This window comes from Molossus molossus, unplaced genomic scaffold (genome assembly GCF_014108415.1).
Source record: "Molossus molossus isolate mMolMol1 unplaced genomic scaffold, mMolMol1.p scaffold_m16_p_9, whole genome shotgun sequence".
NCBI lineage: Eukaryota > Metazoa > Chordata > Mammalia > Chiroptera > Molossidae > Molossus > Molossus molossus.
In genome coordinates, this window is record NW_023425403.1 from 24,785,106 (window position 1) to 24,803,172 (window position 18,067).

At 43.2% G+C, this 18,067-nt stretch overlaps 1 protein-coding gene across 1 annotated transcript in view; it reads left to right on the forward strand.

The window, feature by feature from the left end:
- The window catches only part of UNC5D (unc-5 netrin receptor D), a 485,738-nt gene that overhangs the window by 436,469 nt on the left and 31,202 nt on the right, over positions 1 to 18,067 (forward strand). The window contains exons 12-13 of the mRNA XM_036250102.1: positions 10,630 to 10,798; positions 12,398 to 12,625. Of these exons, the coding sequence (XP_036105995.1) occupies positions 10,630 to 10,798; positions 12,398 to 12,625 (397 nt within the window). The remainder of the gene's footprint in view (positions 1 to 10,629; positions 10,799 to 12,397; positions 12,626 to 18,067) is intronic.

Genomic DNA, 18,067 nt, shown 5'->3' on the forward strand with positions numbered 1-18,067 from the left:
TCGGGCGTGGGAGCTGGTGATTAATTAGCAGAGAGGTTTGCTCGTTGAAGGTCACCAGAGGGTTTGTGATAACAGCGGCCCTGGAGCAGCTCTGGATTCCCTTCCAGGGAATAGACGCAGCTCTGACGGAGGACAGGGACTGGAAGAAAATTGGCTCGAGGATAAATAATAGGGGAAAGTAATATGTATAACCAAGAAGAAGGTGACTGCTGAATGGAAATGTCAGGCCACACACTTGGCCATGGCGCGTGGCCACAGGACTACTTAGAGCAAAATGTCGCAATATCAGGCAGAGACTGCGCCTGCCACGTGCAGGGGGCATCTCCTGCCTCCCCCTGTGCCTGTGCCTTCCTGGCTGGCAACCTGCCTGTCCTGGCGCTCACTGAACTGAACTGATAATGGACATAACTTATCAGAAAGCAGGGCAGACCCGGTCACTGGCATCACATGAGAAACAGAGAATTCTCAGAAATGAGAGGACATCGCGGAATGAAGGGGTCCAGGAGGCCTGGGTGTCAGTCTGCCTCGCCACTGATGACCTAGCCTGCTCTGGACCCCATTCTCTCTGCAAATGTTGTCTCTCCCTAACCGCGTTCCAGGATTCGGGTGAGGACGGTAAAGGGACTTTACATGTGAAAAGTCCTGGCCAAACTTTAAAGGGCTGTATAAATGCTACATTTTGGCATTCGTTTTGTGCCTATCCTTGTATCTCTTGATCATATAGATAAGCTCTCTAAAGTCCATGGCATTTGTTTTAGCTCTGTGCCAATGATGCAAAATAATGTATGATCTTTCCTTTTGACTGCTACCAGATTAATTCAGTGATGGCACACATGTTACCTGCTCACTGAAAATCAAGAGCCTTGTGAAGATACAAAGGACACCCTGCATCCGTTCCTTTGTGTCTGCCTCTGTTTCTCGTAACGTTCTGGCCTATGACGTGTACGTTAGAGGTAGATTGTGTGAGTCCAGCAGTGGACTCCAGGTGGGCTGGTGTTAAATTGAGGAGATCGACGACCAGTCAAGTGGGCAGGTGGCTTTGTCCCTGTCCACTTTGCCATGCTTTCTTTGCTAGATAGTGATGGACAGAGAGGAACAAGTTATCCCTGTCACCAGCACTGTCCAATGGTCAGGCATGGATTTGAATCCAGTTGGTTGCTTTGAGTTGTACAAAATTGTATTGGAAGAGTCATATTGATGGCATATACCTACCCCTCGAAGAGATTGGCATTAATTAACTGCATATCAGGCTCAGGGAACTTCTGAGGAGGTTAAGGTCCTTCCTAAGTCACAGACAAAGGGGCTCTTTCTGCTAGTGCGGGGTGTCGATTGCTGCCATGTCAGAAACAGGTTAATTACTGTAGGCTACCTGTGCCATGTGGTGGTGTACAGGGGGCAATTTATCAAATGGTATCTTAATGGCCTAGAAGGGTTAATGCACCTTTAGCAGAAGACTGTATTCTTTTCTGCAGTAAAATCACGATGGTTTTCTTCACAAAGTCATTTAGGTTAGACTGTAATTCCATTACCCCCAAAAAGGGAGGAAGAGAAAAGAAGCAAATGAAAAAGGAGGGGGGGGATCCTCACATTGTCATTTTATGATCTGCCTTTGCGGGAAGGAGAATGTCCTCATACCATGATTTTTCCCCTCCCTTCCGCCTCAGAACCCCTCGGTCCACAAACAAACATGCACAAATAGAAATCGCTGTCATATTAACCAAGGTGCATTGAAAGCCCCTCTGAGCTCACAGTGTGAAATTGACGGGCGTGGTCCAGAGGGGTCTTGGGTTAAAGATGCCATTGACAAGATACTGACGGTTTGCGAGTGTTAGCAGATCTGAATGGAAGGTGCACCTTAATTCAATAAGAGGAAAGTCACTGGTTCAAGAGTGTAATTGCACATTATAAAGGACACCACGCACTGTAATTATTTTTATTTGTCTGTGCCATCTCTTTTTATTGCCCATGCGGGAAGGAGAGATAACCTGTCCCATTAAGATATTTAATATATATCATCCTTTCCACTTCACTTAGTTGCGGCCCCATAAAAACGCTGGGAGAAGACAGCACCCACACTGGGCTGCCCTCTGCTCTCTAACGCAATCTGCACAGCCCTTCCGGAACCTGGGGGATCGACCTCCTAACTCCCTTGGTGAAAACTTCAACACGAACCGTAATAACTTCCCTGACTCCCTCAGGTTGCATGCAGATACGGGGTTTCGCCCTGGCAGATACGGTGCGGGAGCCGGCCGCGGAAACAGCGAAGGTAACATACAGGTCAAGCACACCTCTGCCGGGGTGTGTGACGTCTGGGAGGGGACACCGGATCAAGAGGCCGCAGCCAAGGGGCCTCTAGGTTCTGGCTTAAAGTGAACAGGCCATGAGAAGCCCCGTGGAGGAGAGAGGAATGCCACCCCTCCCCCCAAAAACAGATGTCCACATGCTAACACCTGGTACCTGTAAATATGTCACAGTGCACGGCAAAGGGGACTTGGCTGATGCGATTACGGTTAAGCACCTTGAGAGGAAGAGATTATGCCGTTCTGCAGGTGGCCCGGGTAAGGCCCTTGGAAGAGGAAGGCAGTAGTAGCAGGGTGAGACACGGATCTGTGAAGATGCCACACCGCTGGCTCCTGGGAGGAGACCCCAGCCGGGAAGGCAGGCGGCCTCTAGAAGCGGGAAGAGGCAAAGAATCGACTCTTCTCTACAGCCGGATGACACGTCTGTCCTAGGTTACTGAGAGTCTGACCTGCAGATCTGTAAGACAGTCATTATGCGTTGTTTTAAGTCAGTGCATCTGTGGTACGGCATTCATAGGAAACACCAGCCTGTTCTGAGCACTCTGTATCCCTAAGGCCCTGCTTCCGCACAGCTTCTCCAGCATCTGTGAATATAATCTTAGCGACTCTCATCCCACCATTTCACCTTAAAAATCTCAGGTTTGGAGACTGTGTCCCAGGGGACATCTGTTCTTTCTACTGCCTCACCCCCCACCTGACCATGGTCACCAACACCAACAGGACGGGGTGGTCCCAGCTCTGTCACAGTGAGGTGTGACTTTGGCCCTGTCATACCCTTTCGCCTCCTCCACTACGCAGTGCTGTTGGGCCTGGTTTCTCCTGGCTCCTTTCCCCCGCCTAACATGAAATGATGCTGTGAAATGGGACTCGGGTTTCCTCTCGAGGCTGTTTTCCCCATTCAAAATGTAAATGAATAAACAGCCTCGCAGATATAAAACGCCATCGCAGCGTGCTGCACAGATCACTCTCCTCCCCCCTCGCTGTTGTTACTTTAGAGTACTTTCAGTGAGCCATCATTCCACTTGTAGTAAACAAGCTAACCCGGGCCTGACACTGCATGAGAGATGAGGCTTAAATTATGTCTAGGAACTGGTGCTTTACACATGATTTGTGATTCCGTAAGTATATTAATTGGTAAACACCCTATGAATGTGTGTGCAAACTAAAGCCATTTAACATATGCAAACAGTTTAATCTCTCAGTGTGGTGTTGCTCCAATTTCAGCAAATTCAGATCCTCTCTCCACTGTGTATGCAGTTCCCCTCCCGCCCCGGTTCCCCTTGTGCCATCTCCCTTCCTGTGATCCTATTTCAGATGCTACCGGGTGGGTGACCCAGATCTTCAAACTCTTTAATAGCAGCGCTGCATGCCGGTGTCCTCGGTGCCTGCACTTGTTGCTGCTTGTATTCCACTGTTCCCACTACCCCTTTCCCAGCCCGACTAATGGAATGGAGGGGCCTGATGAGCGTCAACATGATTTCCAGTTACTGCTAATCAGCCCCCAACCCGACATCCTTGCTTATTACTATACATGCTACTTCAAGAAAGGGGGCGTAGGAGCAGTTCCTGTGCAGCTGAATTTTCAATCTCAGTAGCGCCGTCTTGACATTGAGCATTTAAACTTAACCAACATCCAATTCCATTTCGGAAGCCCACCCTACCTGCGCTCGACAGACTTCCAAGCCCCCATGCGTGAGGGGTTGCTTTGGATATTTTCTCAAGAACTACATAACTTTTCTCAAATGTTAGTGCCAGGGCTGTCTTGCATGTAGGGTATGCAATGAAAAGAGCAGGTTTCACCCAGTTGGTGTGGCTCCATTGGTTGAGTGTGATCCCATGCACCAAGAAGTTGTGGGTTCGATTTCCGGTCAGGGTACATGCCTAGGTTGCGGGTTCGATCCCCACTCAGGGGGCATGCAGGGGGCAGCAGATCCATGTTTCTATCTCTCCCTCTCCCTTTCTCTCTAAAATCAATAAAAACATATGTATTTTTTTTAAAAAGCTGGTTTCTGGGCCCGATTGGAAAATAATCAGAATCTTTATTGATGGTGTCCAGAAATATAATTTTAAACAAGCTGCCCAAGGAATTCGGAACCACGTTGCAGTTTTAGAGTCACCTAAAGACTAAAAGAGGAATCTGTTATGATAAAGAGGAGATTTTGCTCAGCTTCACTCTTTTTCCTTTATTATGCGCCTGATCCCTGCTCTCCCTTTCCGGGGTCTGTTTGCCTGAGCTAGAGAATTAAAGCCCTTAGGAGACCTAGTCATGATCTAGGGGTTGACTGATAACCACACTGGACTTAAAGAGCCCATCTCTCCAAGAGATTCTGTGATGTCATTTTCCTGGGGCTGATCGGAGAACTGGAGAGTGAGACAGGTTTCTGACTCAAGGAAAAACAACAGAAATAATAAAACCCAAACTTTGATTTTTATCCACAGCAATGTTAGCACCTTAGGTCAATATCTGAGGGTTTTAATGAAAAGAGAATAATATTAGTTGAAACTATGTATCTTCTTTGGTAGAAAACTATAGGAGACTAGAGCTACTTTGCTTTCTGAGCTGTAATTTTAAGACTAAGTACAGCTTCCATCTATCTGCCTTTTATGTCTATTCCATTAAAATATGATTTAATTATGTATCGACCCAGGATCTGGCATAGTAAAACTATCATTACTCTCCTGCCTGCATTCCTGAGTGATACTCTGGGTAAAGGTGATCAAACCTACATTAATCTATAATATAGACCATAAGGAGGAAAGGAGGGAACAATAATTACCAAGCGCAGCGTGGCAGAAAACAACAACAATGAAAATCTCATCTCAAAATATGGAGCTGCTTGTTGTGCTTGAGGAGAGTGACATGTTACAAGTCTAGAATCAGGTCAAAAAATATTGAAAGCAAAAGCAAAATGTGCACAGATATACCTCCAGACCTCCGTGGTGAGCAGGCGATGCACTGTAGCCGACCTTCAGCAGTGTGACCTTCCGGGGGAGGGGGTGCAGGTTCCGCAGAATGTTAGTTACTGTGTGGCCTGATTTGGACCATCGCTTCATCATGACCCAAGCAGCACTTCTGTCACCCACCACTACACGTTTTATACGGTGATCAGTGACCTTGCTGATTTTATTGTAAGAATCCTGGACAAATTCTCTCTGGCATCTATTTTCATTCACTTATTTGTTTTTTAAAAATTGTTAAAATGTTTTAAGTTTTGACACAGTTTCAACCTTAAAAGTTGCAATAGTATAAAGAATTTCCAACTATCCCACATCCAGATTCACAAATGGTAACACTTTACATTTGCTGTATTCTCTGCCTGTGTATACACAAATAAAACACATGCATTCACACGTTTTTTAACTATTGTGAACAAGATATCCCATTGCCCCTAAAAACTTCAGTGTGTATATCCTAAAAACAAATTATCTTACCTAACCACAGCACAATGATCAAAATCAAGAAATTAACACTGACATAATACTATCATCTATTCCGCAGACTTGATTGTAGTTCACCGGTTATCTGAATAATGTCCTTTAGAGCAAATGAAAATCCAAGTCTATTCTCTATATTCTATCACCGTGTCTTTAGTCTCCTTGAATTTGGAAGAGTTCCTAAGATTGTCTCTATTTCATGACTTTGATGGGTTTTAAGAGGGTTGATCACTTATTTTGCAGAATAAACCTCAATTTGGGCTTGCCTGACATTCCCTTACAATTAGATTCAGGTCACGTATAATTGGCAGGACTGTTACAGAAGGGATGCTGAGTTCTTTTCACTGTGTCATATCAGGAGGTATATTTTGCTGACTCATCTCATTATGGGCAGTGTTGACTTTGGTACTTGGGTTAGTTTGTGCCTGCCAAAATTCCCCACTCTAGAGTCGTATTTTACCCTTTATAATTAGTTTCAAAGATACTGTGAAGTGATGCAAATAATTCCTGACTATTTTCCAAACTTTCACCAAGTAGATTAGCATGCATTTATAGTTTTCAGCTAATGTTAATGTTTCACTCAAATGTTAATATGGTTGGTTGCCAAGTGATGACTCTCTACATGTATTAGCTGACTTTCTATCATATGGAGGACTTTTCCCTTCTCATTCATTCATTCATAACCATAGAGTTAATGGGTTCTTAGGTTATGCAATGGATGGTTATCCTTTAGCACAAAGTTTTCCAGATTTGATCAGTAGGAACCACCTCAAAATCCTATGTCCTTTTCAACAAATATACTTTAGTCCTCACAACCAGCATATATTCCTCACTGGGGATACAACAATGAACAAAACAAGAAAACAAATGTATTCTGACCTTATAGAATTTACATTCCAGTTTGTGGAAGGCAAAACAAGTAAGGAAACAAATGGTAGAACGCATTAAAGATCAATTAGTGTTGTGGAGAAAAGGAGGTGGCCAGGTTTGGTGCAGGGAATGTTGTAACTGCCCTGCTCAGGCATGGTCAAGGAGCACCTCATTAGTAGCCAAGACCTGAAGGGCATGGGGAGCCAGCCATGTGGATCTGGAGGAAACTCTTCCGGGCAGCACTAAGCGCTCAGGAGCAGCTGGACCAGCTGTAATTCCTGGAGGCGGGAACAAATTGACATTTTAGTGGGACTCCTCTGGTTGCTGAGTTGAGCTCAGACTGGGAGGTATAGATGAAAAAACAGTAACAAGATGCTTTAAATTCCCATAGTGCACATCTTTCTAAGGCACTGCAAATTTTGTCAAAGCATGTGTTGATGTAATGGCAATTTTATTGAATGAATTAGCCACCTCAAAGAAGCAAGGTTTGGATAGAAGTAAGACTCATAAAAAGGCAGGAGGGGTGGGAGTTTGGGGTTGGGGAAGCAGAACCTTCACGGATTGAGCATGTACTGGGAGCTTTTCATGCATCTTTTGGCTCTCGAAGCAATCTGAGAGTAGGCATTATTTTGCACGTGAGGGAAGTGAGGCAGAGAAAGTCATGGGCTTTCCCTTCTACCACACTGTCTGCTTTTAATGACAGAGAAAACGTGAGGCAAGGGGTGAGGTATCAGGGACGATGCCAGGGAGAGCACCGTGAGGACACCAGAGTGTTCTTATGCTCCACTCACTGCTCATGTCCTCTGCAGCCACGGTTCTAATCCAGGCTTCCCTTTCTGGTGACGAAACAGGGTCAGCAATGCGGGTCTTCCCGTGGTGCCCGATCACCAGGCAGGATGCCCTGTGCACCCTCTCCCACCAAGTGTGTCCTGCATCAGAGCTGCAGGGCTGTCAGTGTTCCCCAGAACCCTCAGTGGCACTGTGTGAGCTGAAATATTCATTCACAACCACACTTTCCTACCGTGGCTCAGTAAGCCACCTGGTTACACAGACCTGACTCCTAAATCATTGATCCTTTCCCATCCAGAAGCTTTCATAAACATGCACAGCATAACACACACACACACACACACACACACACACACACACATGTATTACAAAGAGAGAGGGAGAAAACACAATGAAAAACTTAAGTAGCAAAAGTCCATGCAACCAGACCTTTCGATCTACGCTATTGGTACATGCTGCCCTGAAGTGGTTCATACAATGGTCCTGAAATCACTGCTGTTATTATTTCACAGTTATTATTAGCTCACAGCAATTTTAGAAAACTGTCACCATTTTTTCTTCTAGCAGGAGCATGGCTACTTTCTTGTCATGGACCATATAATGTGGGAAAGCTTAAATGCCATCCATGCTTTTCTCATGAATCTTCATTTATGCCCAGGCCCAATTAAAGGCATCTCACCCCAGCCCTCTGTCCTCAAAGGCCCTAAATCTGTATCCATGACGACACTCAGACTCTGCTTCCCCCGTCTTTCCTTGGATGTCACAAGAGCCAGCAATTGGATCAGAAATCTACTGGTAACAGAAGAGGAAAGTACATCTGGTCACAAAGAGCAGGAGCCTCGGAGTAGAAATTTAGGGATATTTTCCTGCCACTGCTTTGATTTACTTCTCTGTGACCTTCTGCTGTTAACACCTGCCTCCCCAGATGTGTGCAGAGCTTTAATTAGTATTGTTCATCTCCCTGATTGCCACAGATAAAAGGTAGCAGAAAAGGGCAAACTTTTATTAATCATGGAGGGGGAAAGGGAGAGATTTAAAGTTTGTTCCTTCACCAGAGAGAAACCTACACCCAGACACTGTTCTTCACCGTGGGATGATTAGGTATAAATCGTGATTTACTTCCTTTGCACGTATGGAAATGCCCGGTGCCTGCTTGATGCAAAGCTGCCATCCACGCCACGCCGAGGACTGGACCCGCACCGCCTGTGACTCCTAATGCTGTTCAACTTATTACCAAAAGGAGCCTTGCTATTCGCGAGTGTGAGAGTTCATCTAATTAGCTGATTTCAGTTCATTTGGCATTAAATAATTCCCCAAATTCCCATATGTTTGAACAATATGTTCAACAAGGGGGATGATTCTCTGAAAGCAATTAAATAGTTCTTTTAGGAGAGCTTGTCATCGGTCACTCATAAGCGTCTCTGCTATTCCTGTCTGTGATGAACGCAGGAGGTAATTACAGGGAAAGCGCTTAACCCTCTCTAATGGCCTGGCAGGCATCCACGCACAGGCCGCCGCTCCGTGCTGCTTACAGCTCACGCTGCCATCTCCCCCCAAACCTCGAGTATATTGTTCTAGGCTGTTCATAGAGCATTTGTTATTGCTAATACACCACTTTCCAAACCCACCTCATAATTTGCCTGCCTCGCTTAAAGGTAAATGCAGACATATCTTCAGTTGCCCTGTGCTTTCTTGTACAGAATGAATTGTCAGCTGTGGACAATGGTTGCCTATATGGGAGACTACATTGTTGTTGTTTTTTAACTCATCTGCAGTGCTTCTTGGGGAGGGAGGGAGCCCGTGTGATGTGTTCAGGTCTGTTTTAGGTACAGAAGATGAAAGATGTTCCTGCTCAATTATATGCCCCGGCTTTTATTGCAGCAGTAAATTAGAGATAATGAACTAGAGTGCGACCATTACTAACTTGAGCCAGAACAAGGATGTCAACAAAATCAAGTCAGAAATGAATAGCATGTTAGATGTACTCACTGAAAAACTGTTTACTCAAGATCACAGAAAAGGTGGGATCTTTTAGTACTGACTTTCATGTTTAACTTGCTCAAGAGGTTGCTGTTTTGACCAGGGATGACATATTTTAATGTCCTTTCCAGGTCGGGTTGGAGAAAGCCTATGCAATACCAATCCCAGCTCGTGTGTAGCTTTGTTCATCTGAGAGCCCTAAATTACTTTATTGACTACCTTCTGTATCTCTCACAAGTGAAAATCCATCAGAAAAGAAAAGAAAAGAAAAGAAAAGAAAAGAAAAGAAAAGAAAAGAAAAGAAAAGAAAAGAAAAGAAATTGCTGTTCAAAACCACATAAGTGTTTGGGAGGGGCCTGAGTAGGCGTCTATGGTTTCCTCATTGACTACTGTCCTATAAAGTACCCCACCTTACTGTTTGGGGGCAGAGATTAAAAACAAGACAGAAAATGAAAGAGGGAGGCAGGCACTGAGGTGGTATTATTTCCCTTTGATTAAACTTCACTTTCTTTTATCTCTTTCATGACTTTTCATTCCCATCGTAAACAATTCACAACACAGAAAAATCTGAACACCAGCTTTAGGTACAATGATTTAAATTTAGATCTAGAGTAGAAAAGAGTTGAAAGATATGTGCGTGCGTGTGTGTGTGTGTGTGTGTGTGTTTGATTATGCACATTTATAATGAGTTGTTGACTGCGTTGTCACTATGTAATCTATGTGTCTGTGCATTAGCAGAAAATAAATGATTTCAAAACCAGAAGAGACATACTTAATTCAGGTGTGTTTGAAAGTGTTGCTTTGTTTCATAATAATTTGTTTTATCACTTACTAGCATTAAAAATAATTGTAGAACGTATTTGAAGACAGGAATCTGATGGTGAGATTACCAGATTAGTCATTTCAGTGCCGTTCTTGGCTTTGGTCATTAATAATGTTATCAATAAGCATAAGGATTCCCTCGTTGGTGTGTGACACACCAGCCAAGCCTTGCTTTGTTCTGTTCTGCCCTTTACTTTTGAAGAGCATTTGTTCTTTTGTGGTCAGACCCAGACTTGAAATCTAGGCTGAAGCTCAGCTGGTGTGCTTGGGAGCTCAGGAGGAATGGCTGCGGTCCAGACCAGCCTCTGCGCGTGGTGCCAGCCAGGAGGGCTGTGCTCAGCCTGAAGAGAACCTCAGTCTATAGCTGAATTCTCATCCAGACGAGCCCCCTCCTTGACATGCTTCTCTCTTTTATTCCTTCCCAACTGCAAAGCCTCCAGTCAGATGGATCAGAGGTGCTCCTGAGCCCTGAAGTCACCTGTGGTCCTCCAGACATGATGGTCACCACTCCCTTCGCCTTGACCATACCACACTGTGCGGACGTCAGTTCTGAGCACTGGAATATCCATCTAAAGAAGAGGACACAGCAGGGCACGTGGGAGGTGAGACCCTATTTAATCGTTTTGAAAAGCAGGATGTGGGTTCCCTGGGCGGGATAGTTTTAACCTTAGGCTCTTTGAACACCAAGAGTCAGCTGTGAAATTTGTAAACATTTTCTTGTTTTGCAGAGGATTGGTGACATGTGTCTTATAACACCCTGAAGGTATCGGTTAGTGGTTTTCCAGCATAATGGAAAAGAGAGATGAGAGAATTCCAAGCTCTTTTGTTTGGTTTTAGAATACAGTTGTAATTCCCCACACAGACATATATCCTTATGTGCCCCTGTTTGGTACATAAGACTTTGTCACTATATCTGTTTTTGTCATCTTGAGGATTATGCGGGATTATATAAATGGGGGTTATATGAAAATCACTGAATCTGTTTTATCATCACAGGGATTATAACAAATCTATGTTTAAGTATTCAGTAATGCAGTAGGTGATAAATATATTTCAGTGAATTAATGAATGCATCAAAATTATTCTGAGTGTGTTTCCCTGTGTTTATGAGCACACGTAAAACTTACAGCACAAAGAAAGAACAAAAGAGACAAGAAAAGAGAGTGAGGAAACATGAGACAAGAGAGACAGTCACAGCAAAGAAAAATTGCAGTGGAATTACTGTTTTAAGTGAAACCTCTGATTTATCTGTCTGATAGTGATTCCTCTTATGTCCGTCGGAAGTCAGTTTGCATGAAAGCAGGTGAATTATCTTGTTGGAACACAGTGACCCATTTCAGCTAGCCCAGGGATCCCACCTCCCAGGAGGTACTTCCGGCAAAAGGAGTAGAAGGAAAATCATGTTTCCCTATGAGAAGAACAGCATCAGTTGCTGCGGTGGATTACATTTGCTCTGCCCAGCTATGTCTGCCGCGCAGTCCGTATTCACCACCGAAAGTGCGCTCTGCTATTTATTCGGTCCTCATAAACCACAGGCAAATTTTCTGGAGCCTGAAGTTCCACAGGTTTCCTAACGGGGCCAGGTTTCGGTGTCTTCTTCATTATGTTTTGCTTTGCCCAGATTCCCACCTCTTTAAGTTCTCTTCTCAGTACTTCCTCGCAATCATTCACATCCAGACGGTGTGAGATTGATGCTCTACCAAACCAGCCACACGTACCTAAGTTCTTATCAGGGAGAGGAAAATACTCTTAGTACATCTTATCCAAACCATTTATTTAATAGTTCCTTGTGAATGATTTTGGTGAAATGAAAGAGGATAAAATATTAGAAAAAATATATATCTATAGTACCTTAAAGATATGGAAAGATATTTTCAGCAAAAGACCTTTGCAAAAATATAAATGTTTGCTTATTGATGTTAGTGTTTCAGACAATTTTTTAAATTCAGCATTGAACAAATTAACCAAAAATAGAAGAACTTTGAAACGGATGTTTGTTATAACCTATTGAATAGAATTCTAACACTGCATAGAACCATTTCTTGAGTTGCTGATGTAAGCAGTTATTTTGATAGAAGAACATTTAATGGTAAGAAAATCGGGGCAATGAAAGTATTTGTTTGCTTATGCCCTTGGAAAGTAACTGTTAAATCATATCTTATTTCCAAACTGAGATATTTTAACACACCTTTTCCCAACAGGAAGTGATGTCAGTGGAGGATGAATCCACATCCTGTTACTGCCTTTTGGACCCCTTTGCATGTCATGTGCTCCTCGACAGCTTTGGGACATACGCCCTCACTGGAGAACCAATCACAGACTGTGCCGTGAAGCAACTCAAGGTGGCAGTCTTCGGCTGCATGTCCTGCAACTCTCTGGATTACAACCTGAGAGTCTACTGTGTGGACAATACCCCTTGTGCGTTTCAGGTCAGCCTTTCTCTATAATTCTTTTGTTTCATGAAAGCATGGGGTTTCCTAAAGATCAGTATCAACAGAGAATTCTATTGCTGAAGGTCTGGTAAATGGACCCACACCACTGGCTTGATGGGGACACCTGTCTTGAAGCTCGAGCTGTGTTTACTGTGTGTCCAAGAAGGTGCGTAGGTACCTGGCTGTCACAAGAAGAGAGGGTTAAATGAATGCAATGTGTGCTAAATTGTCAAAGACTAGAGGTGTAGTTGGAATTCAGCAAACAGAGACCCAATTCAATAGAGGGATTGGAGAAGAGTTTTGAGAACTCTGGACTGTCATGAACGGATGAGATTTAGGAGCAGAGGAGAAAAGGATACCATGCTAAGAAAGGAGAATGGGATGAGCTCCAGACACAAGTTATTTGATGTGCAGGGGCAGCGAGAAAATTGCTTGAATCAACCGAAGATTGTAATTAGAGAACAACAATGATAAATCATGCCTTATAAATTACAAATTTAATTTATAAATCCTGGTCTATTAATTATTAGGGCTACTAGGGCAGAGATGGTTCAAGGTTCCTTTCCATTTTTGGTACTTTTAATCATGTTTGATTTACTTGAAATTAGCAGCTCACAAAGAGTGTGGGTTTATTAGTAGCGGCAAGGATGGTACAGAAGGGGCAGTGTAAGCTGTGCCCGTATAAAGAGCAGAGATCTCCTGACACACCTCATCCCAGATCCCTGCTAGCCCAGCCCTGGATCATCAAGTTCATCATGCAGAGCATTTCCTCAGTAACTAGCTTTTAAGACACTGAGCTGGAAAAACTCATGTTTACCAAGAAAAGAGATACAATGACCTGCAAAGAAGACACAGTACCAACCTGTATTTCTAAACCTTCCTGGACCATCTCTTAGATAGCACAGGTCACTCTGAAGGGCACACTTACTATTCGGCTGCCCGTAAGTGGGTTCCTTTGTAGTGTAAAGAACTTCAGTGTAAGTAGCTACACCTCACCCTACGATAGGCATTCTATGGCCTTCATCTGCTTTCGCCACCCCTACTGAAAAGATTTCTCTGGGAATGTAATGAGAGTGTTACTATCACTTAAAAATTATTAAATGTACCATGACGCAGGTTGGATGTTTAGTAACCCAGCCGGACTCCGAACGCCGAGTGAACTGAAGGGGGCGGGGAGGCCAGGGAAGGGTCTCCTGAGTCAGGTGCATGGTCCACGGCTGCCTGGTGTGCTTGTGAGGATGTCTGTCGCAGACGTTCGGAAGTAAGCCTCCATGACCAGTTTAGAATGTTACCTGAATAATGGTCTCACTGCTGTTGTGAACACCAGTGAGTTAAACATTTACCTAAAGAGTTTATTCTAATAGACTTTCCAAATAATCTATTTTTATTCTTGTTGACTGCTAGCAGACTCCACAACAGCTCAGCTGTTCACAGATGAATGTGAATGAGGCCCCGAACACAGCTTTCCCAGCCACTACCCTCTCCTGTGGGTAATGCTCTCCTTAGTTAATGCCAGGCGAATGGCGTTCTCCCTCTGAATCAAATCCAAATACCTTAATTTCATCATCTAGAGATGTTTCTTAAAACTCTTTAATTTTGCTTTAGAGAAACGTTTTCCAGTGGAAGTACTTTTGACCCCATTTTTCATAATCTATTTACCTCTTCCAGTGATTCTTTCTCTCTCCTATGGTGTCGAATAAAGCTGATGTTAAGCCCTGGCCAGTTTGGCTCAATGGATAGAGTGTCGGCCTGTGGACCAATGAATCGTGGGTTCGACTCTGGTCAAGGGCACGTACCTCAGTTGCAGTCCGTCCCCAGCCCTGGTCTGGAGTAGTGCGGGAGGCAGCCAGTCGATGTGTCTCTCTCACATCGATGTTTCTCTCTTTCTCCCTCTCTCCCACTCTATCTGAAGATAAATAGAAAAATATCCTTGGGTGAGGATTGAAAAACTAAAAAGCTGATGTTAAGGTTGGGTTTGGTTGTCCTTGTTATTGACAGGATGTACTTGACAGCTGTCATGAGCAGCAAAGGACATGCTTCCCCCTCGGGGTCCTGAGAGAGCATCCGCTACGGTTGAATAGCTTTTCTGACCCACAGAAAGATTAAAACATAACTTGCAGCTTTTCTCTTCACAACTATTGTGCTCCCTGGCCTTAATCTTTGGGTTTTGCTTGTAAAAGGATCTTGCTTTCTGGATTTTTACCTTACTAAGTGCATGTGCTCAGGCCCTTTTACACAGGTTCATTTAAACCACCTTAGATCCCAAATCATCTATGTCTTATTTTTCACGGCTTCATATGTGGTATTTAATTTAGAGGGGCGTGTTATATAGTTACTAATCCATTAAAACAGTTCTCCTTTAAGAACGCCTTAGCATCAAGTCACATTTTAAAATATCTAAAAGACGTCACTTGTTAATATGAGTTTCCCCAATTTGTGTGGTATGAGCTAAAAGTATGGTATGCAATGGTGACTCATTTTCTATAATGCTGATGGAACCTTGGCTTCCTCATCAGAATTAATACGTAGTTTTCCATGAAGCATTTCTACCGAAATCACCTATCTAGGAATTTGCCTGTTATCACTGTAATGAAAATGATAGTTGTGATTTGGAAGTAGATACAAGTATGGTTGTATAGTCACTACATTTATTGTACATTTTTTTATATCTCAAGGAAATGATGACAAATACATGCCCAACTAGAGCTGTACTCTTAACCAAGAAAGAAGCCTGATTAATGGGCATGGTTCTATCTTTCATTTCAGTCAAATCTCATTGGGAAATTATGTCCCATAAAATCCTTAAAACCCCACCCTCTCCAGACCCAACACACCAGTCCTCTTAGAACTAGGTGAGGGCCTAGCAATATAATGGTTTCACCAAAAAATATTCCTTTAGAGGATTTTAGTCATCAAACAGAAACATGTTAGGTCTTCAGACACGTCCTCCTTCCTTAACCCTCCTGCAGGCAGGGCTACTGTTGCTCTTTATTTGCTCTGGGGAGATTTTGTTTGAATCATAGCAGCTTTGAATAACAAGAACAAATGCCTCAAACACCTTGGCAAAATGTAATTGAATTAGCTTCAGATTTTTTTTTTTTTTAAGATCTGTTCTGATAATACATCTAAAAACATCCCTATAAAAATTACTTCAGCTCAGGTATGTTCTTTAAAAATAAAAATGCCATCTGCCTGAACATGAGAAGAGGGAGAGAAGGACCAAATGACTCCTTCTCCTTCCCACTGCCGTGTTTCTATAATAATTAGAGCTGCCATTTTATGTCTCTGTGTTTGACATCACCTCCTTGGATGAAGTCAAAGCAAAGGTTGAGGGATGGTGATATATTGTTCAGAGCAGTAACATTTTAAAAGCTAGGTTTTTGTGATTGTGTTCTCTCTTTCTCTCTCTCTCTCTCTCTCACACACACACACACACACACACACACATGTGCGCGCACACACAGAGAGAGAGAGAGAGCACTCAGACAAACCATGACATAGAGAAAGCAAGGAATTAAGTGCTTGCCTTATCCTCCGCTGCGCCCAGCCCTCCTATTCGGTACCTCTTGGTGCTCATTACTTACTTGGCATTAATGTGGATTTAGAATCTAATTTCAAAGGATTTCCTCCAGATGTAGTTCTTGTATTTATCAATAACGCAACCTTGGGAAATATTGTTCACGTAAAGCATTTAAAGGAAAACACCACAGCAACATAATTTTTCCGTGTGTGTGTGTGTGTGTGTGTGTGTGTGTGTGTGTATGCGTGCGCGCACACTTAAGTTCAAACAGTTTTGTCTCATAAATATGTAAATTCGGCCTGCCTGTTTTCGTATCCCTGCAGCACACCTGAATTTTGTTGTCTGTCTCATTAAATCCACATAAAGAGCTCTGTGGGCCCAGAGCACACATTTCTTGGCCACAGCTCCTAGACCTGGATGACGAGCAGCCCCCAGTGTGAAACGGTGATGCAGAGAGACTGGAAAAACCACCAACCAGAGCCTTTAGCAACATTTCATGTACAAGAAACTGACAAGGCCCTGTTTTCTCGTTTAATTAATGCAGATATCAATTTAACAATAGATTTAACAGAAGGTCCTTAGTATGCAGGAAGCAGCTAGGCAAAAACCTCTGAACATCAGGCCCCACTCTGGGCGGTGCGTCCCCCTGAGTGACTGAGCACTAGCTCAGCAGTTACTTGTGTCCCAGCCAGGGTTCAGAGCCATCTGAGGAGCAGTTAAAAATGTCGATGTCCAGCCCCAGCCCCTGAGAAGAATGCAAGAAGTTGGGGGAATAACTGGGAATTCTGTGTCAAGTACAATTCACTCTATTTGACGAGTGTTTTAAAGCTTGGACTCTGGAGTTTATTTCTTTAATTCGAAAACCAATTGTGCCTTTACAAATATATAAATACAGGCATTAGTTCATTATTGGGCTTCTTCATTTTAATAATTAGTTGTTTTGTTACAGAATAACCATAATTGCTTAATATTTTGGGCAAGATTACGAGACACTTAATTGTATACAGTTGGTTCAATATATGGTAAGCCAAAAAAGCAAAAATAAATCATAGTTATATTTAAATTTGGAGCCCAATAGCAGAAAATTTTAAAAAGTACCATTTTCCTCCGTGATAACTGTATGTAGATATTTGCTTATTAAATTCCTAATGTTCTTCACTCCGCATTTCAGGGATTACTTAGTATATATAGCCCTAGGGCAAGTACAGACCGACTTATATATCTTTACATATATGTTTACATATATCTTGCATCAATGAAAAATTACTTATGGGACAGAGTTAGTAGTAGTCTGACTATCACATTATATTTTATTTAAAAAAAAAATCAAGCCCTGGCTGGAGTTGCTCAGTTGGTTGAGCATCGTCCCATGAACCAAAAGTTTGCTGGTTTGATTCCTGGTCAAGGCATGTGTCCGGGTTACGGGCTAGATCCCCAGTAGGAGGCATACAAGAGGCAGCTGATCCATGTTCTGCTCTCACATAGATGTTTCTCTCTCTCCCTCTTCCTTCCTCTCTCTCTAAAAATCAATAAAAGCCCTGACTGATTTGGCTCTGTGGTTGGAGTGGTCCAGAGAGACCTAGGTTCGATTCCCGCTAAGGGCATGTACCTCGGTTGCGGTTTGTCCCCGGCCCTGGTTGGGTCGTGCAGGTGGCGACCACTCGATGGGTCCCTTTCACGTCAATGTTTCTCTCTTCCTCTTTCTCCCTCCCACTCTATCTAAACAAAATGAAAAAAAAAAAAAAAGATAAAAATCAATAAAAATATTTTTAAAATCAAGCATAGTACAGGAAAATTCAGAAAAATGTAGTAGAAAAAATACTAGACAATGACCAAGTTACCCTATTCTAGTCTTCACTTGCTCACTAACCATATGGCTTTAGGCAAATAACTCTCTTGGGGGTGGGGGTCTGCATGTT